Source organism: Meles meles, chromosome 6, assembly GCF_922984935.1.
Source record: "Meles meles chromosome 6, mMelMel3.1 paternal haplotype, whole genome shotgun sequence".
Taxonomy (NCBI): domain Eukaryota; kingdom Metazoa; phylum Chordata; class Mammalia; order Carnivora; family Mustelidae; genus Meles; species Meles meles.
Window position 1 is genome coordinate 25,547,066 of NC_060071.1, and position 12,274 is coordinate 25,559,339.

At 40.5% G+C, this 12,274-nt stretch overlaps 1 protein-coding gene across 1 annotated transcript in view; it reads right to left on the reverse strand.

The window, feature by feature from the left end:
- ATP10A (ATPase phospholipid transporting 10A (putative)) overlaps positions 1-12,274 on the reverse strand; it is a 194,174-nt gene that overhangs the window by 61,523 nt on the left and 120,377 nt on the right. The window contains exon 3 of the mRNA XM_046008749.1: positions 809-894. Within this exon, the coding sequence (XP_045864705.1) occupies positions 809-894 (86 nt within the window). The remainder of the gene's footprint in view (positions 1-808; positions 895-12,274) is intronic.

Sequence of the window (12,274 nt, forward strand, 5' to 3'; positions counted from 1 at the left end):
AACTCCATGCTGATGCTCCTTCTTCTCTCATTGCTTTTCCCCAGTCAAAGGATTACACACACACACACACAAACACACACATTCAGTATGACTGATATTTCTGAATGAATATGAAAGTAGAGAGACTAGCATATATGTCCCACGTACGCATAGCCCCGCTTCTGCAAATACACCACATGCCAAGCCTGTGTCATTTATCCACCTTTTTTGTCTTCCCATTTTGGAGCAAGGGACTGAACTACTTGACACATTATAGACTGTACTTATTTTTTTGTTTGTTTATTGTTTCTCTTTTCCCCTAACTAGAATGAAATAAACATGAAGGCAATAATTTTTTTTTAACCATTCAGTTCACTGCATTACTCTCACAGCCCTCAACAGGGCCTATCATGCAGTGGAGGCTCAACAAATACTCAGTGACTGAGTACACAAGTGAATGAATGAATGAGCTTCCACCCAGATTTCTCCTGGGTAGCCTCCATGCTTTCATTTAATGGGGCCATGTATAGTCAGTCAACCATACTTCTCTTGTTCCCCTCATCCAACCTGGGCCAGCTAGAGGAAGGACAAGCTGTATTAATTCATCACAGGCAATGTGAGCAAGTTTCTACTGCAGATAGGATCTTACAAACCAGTCCCATAAGCAACCAAGAAGGCTCAGCTATGGGCAACATTCCTAAAAGGCTACACATGTGGCAAAGAATACTAAATGCTTATTTTTGAACCGTGTGTGTGTGTGTGTGTGTGTGTGTGTGTGTGTGTATGTGTCAAACAGAAGATCAAGCTCAAACATATGTACAATACTCACATGCAACCACGAAATCTAGTCAGGTCGTTGTTTGGCTTCTCACACTCGATTACGCTGGTGAACGTCAAAGGATTGAATTCGGAGACCTAAAACAACAGCATGCATACATTAGAGAAATCTGGGCTCAGACCGTTCCATTCTAACAGGCACTTGTTCTTCGGTCTCATATCCACATGGGGCAGGGAAATTTCATGGAAGGAGTCTGCCCAAAAACCTCTGCAGAATGCCAATGGGCACACAGCACTTAGCTCATGCTTTCTCATTTTTATACTGAATGATAACTGATCATTGTAGAATGAATAGCAATTAGTAGAACAGTACTGGTGAGTAAGTGAGCTGGAAAGGATTACAGCTCTAATGAAAATAAAAGACTCAGAGATAACAGCAAAGGAAGCCACTAATGATTGAAAGGGATGAATGAATTTTTTGAAACAGACCAGCACCTTCCAATTTCCTATACAGATTAGAGAATCAAATTCCATCTGGAAAATAGGAACTTATAATAAAATGACATTTCCTCAATGTGCACTAAAATTTTTGCACAGATATTTAATGACATACATTTAATAACAATTTCTGTATTATTCTACTTGATGAAAAATGGCAGCTCACCACAAAGTCTCTCATTGAGAATTTTGCTGCTGAGAGATATAACACTGCCATAAACCATATGACCAGATTAGGAGTGGAGAGAAGGAAGGGAGAGGTAAGGAGGATGGGAGAAAGAAAAATGGGAGGGAAATGCAGGGAATAGGCCTTTAATATATATAACTATCATTAATGGATTTTGTTTAATTAGCTCTCATTGCTCAGGCTTGTCATTCCCTTTTCTCTACCAACTATCACAACATGATGAAAAGTTGAATTGTCTTTGCTCACACAAGTAAATCATCACATAAAAAGTGCAAGTGGTTAAAAATCATAGCAATGGCATAAATATTGTTAACACCACCCCAGGTGATTATGACTCTACCACAACAACGTAGTTTCCTGCACAGAATACAGCCATAAAGGTAATTACTTAAACTTCAGTTCTTACTGTTTCCCAGTGCATCCTGTATATTAAAAAGAGAACTCACTGGATAATAGTAGCTCAATTCAATAGCTGAAATTAAAATGCCATTTTTACAAAGCTCTTCTTGAGGTTTAATTAGCCATCAGCCTTGCTCCCCTTGGACTGAAATGGCCTCTGGCTCTATTTCTAGAGTGAGGCTATGTTTCAAGCTGCCTTGAGTTCATTTAAAGCCATCTGAAGTATCTTGAAGCCAGTTGGTTGACTTTTCCAAGGCAGACATTTGCAGATGCAGCATCCAGGATAGCCATGAAGGGACTGAGTTCCATAGCACACCAGGATTATTCTTGGCAGACAAGAAGGGTGCACTTAAAATACTCTGTCTGTTTGTTATTCTTTCTCTCCAAGAAAAATGTAATGTGAATGGCTCAGAAATGGTAGGACATTCCGTCTCTGGACTCCAGTGCTGCATTCGGAACATTCTATCAATAACCATGTGCCTTGAGGAATGTGCACGTCCAAGGCTCAGGTTGTCTGGTTTCATCTGCTTCATCTGGAGTTGGGGAGAATTTTGTGGATTTTTAGAATTGGAGGGATCTTCAGAGACTGTTATAATTCAACTGTGTAACCACTACCATCCTCACCCCATATTCCAGAATTTATATGTTGAAGTCCTAAGCCCCAGAACCTCATAATGTGCCCACACAGGACCTTTAAAGAGATAATTAAGTTAAAATGAAGTCATTAAGGTGAGGCCTAATACAATGTGACTGGTATCCATCTAAGAGGAAATTTGGATGCAGACACACACTGAAGGACAATCATAAAAAGAAAAAGGGAAGAGATGGCTGTCTACAACCCAAAGAAGGGTTCTCAGAAGAAACCAACCCTGTGGACAAACTGGTCTGGACTTCCAGCTTCCAGAACTGTGAGAAAGTGATTTTCTGTTGTTTAAGTAGCTAGACTATGGTATTTTGTTATGGCAGCCCTCGCAAACCAACACAGAGACCATCTCTTAGTTTCTCATTTAAAAAAGTTTCACATGCAGAGCACATTTCTTGGGGTGGGAAAATTCTACTTATATTGATTGGTTCTAAGTAAACTGATGATATAATAATACCCCACTTAAGAAATATATTTATTTATTTATTTCTCACTCATCTACCTACCCATCTGTTTCATTCCAAACTGGCTTCAAGGTCATGCTCTAGTCACCATCATCTGCCAAACTTTTGTCAACACTGCCCCCTGGAGCATGGACAGAGTTAGAGGACTAGGGGATCCCAACCCACCCTTCCATTCTGAGCTTGTTAAATCCATTAAACACACACACACACACACACACACACACACACACACACAAAACACTTCCTTTTGGGGAAGATGAAAAAATTCTGGAGGTAGATGGTAATAATGGTTACACAACAATGTGAATAAAATTAATGTCACAGAACTGCGCACTTAAAAGTGGTCAAAATGGTAAATTGTATGTTATATGTATATTTTTACCACAACAAAAAGAAATGAAAAAAAAAGCATATGTACATACATTGAGAATCGATTGTGAAGAAAGGAATTACTCCTCAAGTATAACACAGCCCAGAAAACCAGGGATTTCAATATAAATACGGCAATATAAATACGCCATGGATGCATAAGTAATTTGGGGGCACAAGTCTACTGCATCACCAGCATCATTGTCACCAATTACAATTTTTTGATAGCTTGTTAAATGTCAGGCCCTGTGCTACAAACTACTCACCACCTTTTATGGCAAGGTTCGTTTTCATGCTACCTTTAATTTAGGGTGATTAGGGACCACGCCTAAGGTCATACCCAAGGTCAAGAGGTCTCTGAGTAACTGATGGCAGTTCTTTGGCCTTTCGGACATCCAGCTCAGCTGCTGACTCTTAGGCTATCCTGCTTTAACAGGCAAAGATGACATTATGTTTAATAAGCCAGAAAGTGTGTAATTCTAAAGAAAATTTCAAGGATATTTAAACAAGTCTTCAAGTTTTAATGTTTTAAAAAAGATGCTTCCTATTAAATATATCCTGGTCTGATTGTTGATATCCACCTCCTTCCCATCTTCAGCAATGCCTGTGCATGTGGAGTTAGCAGAGCTAACCCAAAAATGGAGTTTAACAAAAAAAGAAGAGAGAAAAAAATCAGGAGATTTGAGATTTAGTCCTAGTTCTTCAGTTTAATAAATGTGAGACTGTTAGCAAGTCAAGAGAGACCTTTTAGACTTGGATTTCTGAGGTCTCCAGAGCCCTATAAATCCACCAATCCACAGAATGCAGAGGTGATTTTAATTCACACCATGCTGTGACAACTTCAGTACTGGGAGTTGCTGCAGAAGCATCATTGCCTATGAGAGCATTCTCGTACATGCAGGCCCTCTGACTGAAGCTACTGGCCCTCTGCAGCACCACCCAGCATACCAAGCACCTTTGGCCAAGCATAGCTGATGACATCACTCCGTGCAGAGCAGGCATGTCCAAATGAGTACCTTACTGGCAATATTTTCTGCTGCTATACTCTGAGTATTTCTCCAGCTTCTTTGGACAAAGTGATTCAATCTTACTGCATGAAAAGGAAGAGGCAGGACAGGGACACAGGAGAGAGCTCTGTCCTTGAACTTGAATTTTTGTTAGAAACTGCAGCAGCCAAGGGCCTAATGAGCCAAGTCACGACAGCAGATGGTCCCTCCTTCAGAGGCCCAATGCTGATCACCCCTCATGCTCAGGACCTCTTCCAGGTGCTGATGCAGATACTTCCAGGTATCTATGCAGGTGCATGTCCCCTGTTCAATCACATGGGGGAGGCATGATGTCTAATTGAGCGGTACCCAGACTGTTCATTGAATGAAGGCTTGATTTACAGGGAAGAGTCTGTTACCGGTCTTATATTTCACATTTTGTGTTAAATGAATTACTAATAACTGTTTAGGAAAAGTGAAAGTGCACTTCCTTCAACCTAAAACAAAATAGTGATATCTAAAAGGACATTTTCTTTTTTTTTTTTTTTTTAAAGATTTTATTTATTTATTTGACAGAGAGAGATCACAAGTAGATAGAGAGGCAGGCAGAGAGAGAGAGGGAAGCAGGCTCCCCGCTGAGCAGAGAGCCCGATGCGGGACTCGATCCCAGGACCCTGAGATCATGACCTGAGCCGAAGGCAGCGGCTTAACCCACTGAGCCACCCAGGCGCCCTAAAAGGACATTTTCTGTCCATTAAAGAAGACACCACTATTTTTTATCATGAGAAGAATGAAGTGAACCAGTTTACACTGCTTTGAAAATGGAATAAGCACATGCTTCCAGAGACCCCACCAGCTCTCCATGTAGAGATTTCAGAGTGGGGCTGTCTGTCCTGGTCTCTGGATGACATGGTCCAGAGAAGCCTGGTGAGAGATGTACCAAGCCCAGCAACCAGCAACAAGACACAGAAAACACACATGTTCCTTCTGTCCTCTGCACCTGGGACCCTGTCCTTAAACTGTCCTTTTTGTCACTCATCATGATGCAACTGGTCACAAGGGACTGAGGGTTTCCCCTCCACTTCCAGCCTCAACATCACCACCCCACATAGGGATGCCGGAGGCACCTAGGTGACTCAGTTGGTTGAGCGTCCAACTCTTAATTTCAGCTCAGGTCAGGATCTCAGATGTGAGATGGGGCCCCGATTTGGGCTCCATGCTCAGGGGGGAGTCTGCGGCTTTCCTTTTCCCTCTGCCCCTCCCCACAGCTAGTATACACTCACACACTCTCTCTATATATATAAAATAAATGAATCTTAACAAATTTTTTTTTACAAAAAAATTTTACCCTGTATTAACTGCTGCCGTAGAGGATGAGATTCACATCCCAGTGTAGCAGCCAGGCTCTGCCCAGGCTTGGATGCCACCCCCCCACTTCCTATTCCTGCCACTTGCGATATTAGGCTCAGACCTTTTTGCATGGCTTCCTTTGCCCTCCCACATTACTCCACCTGGCTAACTGCCTCTTCCATTTCAAGAAGTGACAGCCCCTTGCCCTAGGCAGGACAGACAGGTGCCACTGCTGTGAGCTTGCTGGCTTCATTCATGCTTCACAGACTTTAGGTTCCCTGAGAACAGGAACTCTATGCCCCGGAGACCAGCAGAGCCTTGCGCACGCATGGACCAGGGTGACGGGTGCTTATTTTGCAAGGATCTCATATATCACATGCTTCCAAACAGACCTAGAGTTCTGTGCTGGGCTCCTGAGGCCTAGAACCTCTGCCTGCCAGGTGTTCCCTTACTTGATGCTGAGACAAATAGGGCTGTCAAGGGGGCTGGTAGGGCTTCTCTGTGTTTCAGAAACTCAGTCCCTCTTTGGTACAAGTGCATTTCACTTAGTGGCAATGTAAAAGAATTTCTTCACAGCTTCTAATCTAGCTGCTTATTTATTAACAAAGAGTGCTCAATATTTGAATTAATTTAGGCAAAGCATTTTAACCTAAATTAATAGAAAAATTTCTGTAACCCTTTTGTTCTGTATTTTTAATCCAATTTATGTTTACCACATGACTTTTTAGTGCCTGGGGAATTAAAGGAGGGCAGAAAGCCCAATACTGCACGAACAAATGAATGAATAAATTTACTTATTTACTGCAAAGATTGCATTGCCAAATCAATATTTTCAAATAGTTAACCTGAAACGGGAAAGGAATAGTCTGTCTTGTCCACCAATGTGTCCCCGGGCACATAGTCAGTACTCAATTCATCAAAAAATAAAAACCTGAATGAAACTATAGGCATTCTGGTACTGGTAGCAGGAGATGTCAAACATAAAAGGAGCCTTAATTCAAAGTAATCTTTTTTCTAATCACTTTCATAGATTCGGTGTTACACTATGAGTTTACGCCCTGATACAAATGATCACGAAACACATTTAAATAACCATTTACTCTATAGTTGCAATAGATGCGACTGTATTATACAGTGTGTCCTAAGTATGCTAGTGCTTACGTAGGTTGGCTCTGCAGCCCATGAAGAAGCAGTGGGAGGCATGTAGTACAGCTCATGACGGTTTCTGTGAGTGTCACACTCCCTCCTGATGCCATTGTCATCTCCAGGGAAACAAAGCTGGCCAGCACCATGGGAGGGGCATAAGGGCCTCAGCAAACCTTCAAAGAGGCTTCTGGAAACTCAAAGTTTTTGACAGCTCATAGAAACACTGATCAAGGGGTATCAATTTGCTGCTTTCTTTTTCTAATTGCAAGTTTTCCTGTCCTGAGTTACAAGGATCCCGTGGACCTCTCTTTGAAAGTAGAAAGCCAGCCTTGCCCTCATTGACATTGACTTGAAACAGGAGGGGCAACCCCACCCTTCTTTCCCTGCCTTTTTATCCTTTGTTCTCTAGCCTCCTTGCTGTCTCATACTCAAAAAGCCTCCAAGCGGTAGTTTAGATGGTGGCAAAATTCAAAGGCCCAGAGTGCCCGGTTTAAGCCTAAATTCTCAAAATCAAAAGCCTTTCTTTCCCTTATAGCTATGACTGCTTCGTGTTGCCTTCATGGGCTGTGATTGACAGCAGAGCTCCTCCACTTTTTCTTTTATCAAATATGTTAAGAGTTTCTAAGGACAGGCTACGTAACCATACAGCAAGCAACAGGAGTTGCTTTATAGAAAACCAACTTCAAGCCTAAAGGAGAACTGTATTTTAAAATTGCCTTCTTAAAAGAATCTGTATTTAATCCAACAAGGTGCCACCATATGAAACACGTCTACAGCAATGCTGCTGAGCTAATGCGCACTGCCAGGTTACGAGTCAGCCTGTCTGTCTCACAGCCACGAACCTCTTTGACCCTCTTCCATCATCAGTGGTGGGCATGATGGAGTAAGCAAAGACAGGGCTGGTAGGTATAGACCCATCAAGTTCTGGGGATCACTAGACAGATATCCCAACTAGAGATACAGTGCTCTCCTCTCACCAGGCAGCACAGAAAGAACTAGAGACATCTATAATGAAGTGACCTCTGAGGGCAGGTCCCAATGGTAACCATGTAGGAAAAAATTCATACTGCTCATGTTAGAATAAAATCAGGATGGGGGACTTAAAAAGAAGAGGTCAGTGAAGAAAGTCTTGCTACACCCCAGGAAGTGACCCTGAGACCAAAATGGTGCAAGACTGTGAATGCTAATGCACAACCAGGTAAGCTCAGTCCTCAGATTCAAAAGAAGACCATCCAGCATTAAGGACTGACAACTGGGACCATCATATTTAGGGCAAAAAGAAACACAGGGGAAATATTAGAAACACTTGAACAAAGATACCAGAGATTTAACCAGAAGATAAAGAATAGTCAAACCACCATCTAATAAGGACAAAAAGTCCAGAGAGTTGAGACTGGTCTTGGTGGCTTCTTTCCTCTCACAGGAGTCTACAGTTTCTGAAGGAGGTAGTTAGGAAATTGAGCAAAATTAGATGAACCAATGTTGGAGTTTAGAACCTGAACTGGGGGCGCCTGGGTGGCTCAGTGGGTTGAAGCCTCTGCCTTCAGCTCGGGTCATGATCCCAGGGTCCTGGGATCGAGCCCCACATCAGGCTCTCTGCTTGGCGGGGAGCCTGCTTCTCCCTCTCTCTCTGTTTGCCTCTCTGCCTACTTGTGATCTCTGTCTGTCAAATAAATAAATAAAATCTTAAAAAAAAAAAAAAAAAGAACCTGAATTAGTTTCCTATTGTTGCCATAACAGACCATAAACTTGGTGGCTTAAAATGACATAAATGTGTTTTATTATAGTTCTGGAGGTCAAAGGTTGGAAAAAAAGTCTCACTGGGCCTAAAACAAAGTGTAGCAGGTCTGCATTCCTCCTGAAGGTTCCAGGACAGAATCCATTGCCTTGCTTTTTCCAGCTTCTAGAGACTCCCCTTATTCCTGCCTTATGGCTTCCATCTGTTTCAAAAATTAACATCAGGGAAACCAAGTCTTTCTCCCACTGCATCACTGTGTACTCTTTCTCCTACTTCCTCTTCCAGTTATTAAGCCTCAATAATTCAGGATAATTAAGAATAATCTATCTCAAGGACAGCTAATTAACCACTTTAATTATATTTCCCTTTGTCATGTAACATTACCTATTCTCAGATTCAGGGAATTAAGACACAGCCATCATTGAAGGGTTATTATTCTGCCTCCCACTGAACTCACCAACAGAAGGGCCTGATAAACAGCTATGTCTTTTTAGGGGACCATGAACAACTGAACCACAAAGAAAGAGTGAACTGGAAGAGTCAGCCTTTGTGGAAAGTGCCACCCAGCTTAAACCCAGACTATCTCAAGTCCTAAAATTTGATTAAAGCCATTCTCGATTGATAGAACCTCCAGATACTGAACAAGACAAACTAAAGTCCTTTCTTTTATTTATTTTTAAAAAGATTTTATTTATTTACTTGACAGAGAGAGACACAGCAAGAGAGGGAACAAAGGAGGGGGAGTAGGAGAGGAAGAGGCAGGCTTCCTGCCTAGCAGGGAGCCTGATGCAGGGCTCCATCCCAGGACCCTAGGATCTGGCATCACGATTTGAGTGGAAGGCAGACCCTTAACAAATGACCCACCCAGAAGGCCCACTAAAGTCCTTTCTTAATGGGCGGGGGGGAGTGGGTCGCCTGTGTGGCTCAGTCAGCCTATTAATCATCTGCTTTCAGCTCAGGTCATGATCCCAGGTTCCTGGGATCGAGTCCCACATTGGGTCCCTTGCTCATTGGGGAGCCTGCTTCCCCCTCTGCCTGCTACTCCCCACCTCTGCCTGCCACTCCTCCACCCTGACTGTGCTGCCCCTGCTTGTGTGTGCTCTTTCTCTCTCAGAAATAAATAAAATATTTTAAAAAAATGAAAAAAGAGTCATAATTCTAGCCTTCAAATTTTTATAAAAAACGAAATTCTGGAGTGCCTGGGTGGCAAGCCTCCAACTCTTGGTTTTGGCTCAAGTCATGACCTCATGGGTCATGGGATCAAGCCCCGCATGAGCTCTATGCTCAGTGGGGAGTCTGCTTGAAGATTTTTCTCTCCATCAGCCCCCTCCTCTGACTTGTACTCTCCCAAGCTCTCTCTCAAATAAAGAAATCTTAAAAAAACAATCCAAGTATAATTTCATACACATACTCAAAGATAAGCAGGCACAAGAGGAGATTAGACATCATCCAAAAAGAACCAACAGAAACAAGAGAAGGAATAGGCTCACAGGAACTTTAAGTTACCAGGCTTGCCTTGATCAGGAATTTAAAGACATTTGGGAAGAGCTAGAAGCCTTAAAATGCAACCTAAGAAATCTGAAAACAACAACAAAAACAAAAGAACACACACAAACAAAAAAAATGAGACCTGGAAAAAAAAAATACACTGAAAGCTCAATGAATGGTTTAACAGCAGATCTGGTAACCTGAAGAAAAATAATAATAACTTAGAAGAAAGGTCAGAAAAATTTTTTAGAATAAAACACAGGGACCAAAAGGCATGAAACACAGCAGAGGGATAAGAGACAGAGAAGATAGAAAGGAAGGGTTGGCATATATATTTCTGGAGCCCCAGATGAAGAAGAGAAAGAATTATGCAGGAGCAATATTTGAAGAAGTCATAGCTGAGAATTTAGTAAATCTGACTAGAAAGCACCTACCCACAGATCCAAAAACCTGAAATAGGATAAACAGAGGGAAGTTATACCTGAGCACATGGCATGAACATGCTCAAAACCAAAGAAAATAAAATCTTAAAAGGAAATTGAGAGCACTTGATACTGGCAGAACAGAACTAAATACTAAAAACAGAAGACTTAAAAAAAAAAAAAAAAAAGACTTCTCCAAAGAGAAGGGAAAATGGCCCTGATGAAAGGGTAAGAAGCAGAAAAGAATAAAGAGCAACAAAAATGGCCAATATGAGGGTAAAAATGAATGTGTGCTAACTGTATTAAATAATGATGATGTCTTAAGGGGTTCATAAACAGCTTTAATTATAACACATGACTACAAAAACATATTAGGTTAGGAGGGAATAAAAGAAGCTTAAAAAAGAAGTTCTTGGAAACTGTCCAGGAAAATAATTAAAAATCAATGCATATTAGATACTGGTAAGTAAAAGATGCATGTTATAATCTCTAATGTAACAACTACAGTGAGAGTAAAGGAGTGTGTAACTGGTGTAACTGCCAAACCAAGTGATAAAAGAATAATAAATCTCTTGATCTAAAAGGCAAAAAATATAAAAGAAAAAAGGCAAAAAAAAAAAAAAAAAGGAAAAAGAAAAAGAGGCAAATGTGGAGAGAAAAAGGAAAACAAACCAGGCAGAACAAACAGAAACGAAAGAAGAAAACCTTCATACTCAAATATACCAATATTAACACTAAAGGTAAATCAAGTAAAAGCATTTATCAAAAATAAAAAAAAATTGTCAGAATTAAAAAAAACTGAACAATATGATATTTATAAGAAATACATCTAAAAACATACAGATACCAGAGAACAATGTGAAAAGAAAAAAAGGGCTTATCTGACAAAGATTAACAAAAAGAAAGTTAGTATACCTGTATTAATATTAGCCAAAGTACTTTTTAATCAAAAAGCATATCTGTATATAAAAGGGTCAATATGAAATGACAACAGGTTTGATTCACTAGGAAAATAAATCAACATCATAAAGGGCATCTATAAAAGACCCACAGCTACTACCATCCTCAATGGGGAAAAAGAGAGAGCCTTTTCTCTGTGGTCAGCAACACAGCAGGATGTCCACTCTCACCACTGTCGCTCAACATAGTACTGGAAGACCTAGCCATAGCAATCAGACAATAAAAAGAAATAAAAGGCACCCAAATTGGCAAAGAAGAAGTCAATCTTTCACTATTTACAGGCGACAAGACATTCTATGTAGAAAACCTGAAAGATTCCACCAAAAAATTATCAGAACTAATTCATGAATTCAGCAAAGTCACAGGATATAAAATCAATGTACAGAAATCTGTTGCATTTCTATACTCCAATAATGAAACAGCAGAAAAAGAAATCAAGGAATTGATCCCATTTGCAATTATACCAAAAACAGTAAGATTCCTAGGAATAAATCTAAATAAAGAGGTAAAAGATCTCTACTCTGAAAACTGTAGAACACTCATAAAAGAAATTTAAGGGGACACAAAAAGATGGAAAAGCATTTCAAGTTCATAGGTTGGAAGAATAAACATTATTTAAATGTCTATATTACCTAAATCAATCTACATATTTAATGCAATCCCTATCAAAACACCACCAACATGTTTCAAAGAGCTGGAAAAAATAATCCTAATATTTGTATGGAATCACAAAAAAACCTGAATAGCCAAAGTGATTCTGAAAAAGAAAAACAAAGCTGGAGGCATCACAATTCTGGCTTCAAGCTCTATTACAAAGCTGTAATCATTAAGACAGTATGGTACTGGCACAAAAATAGACACATAGATC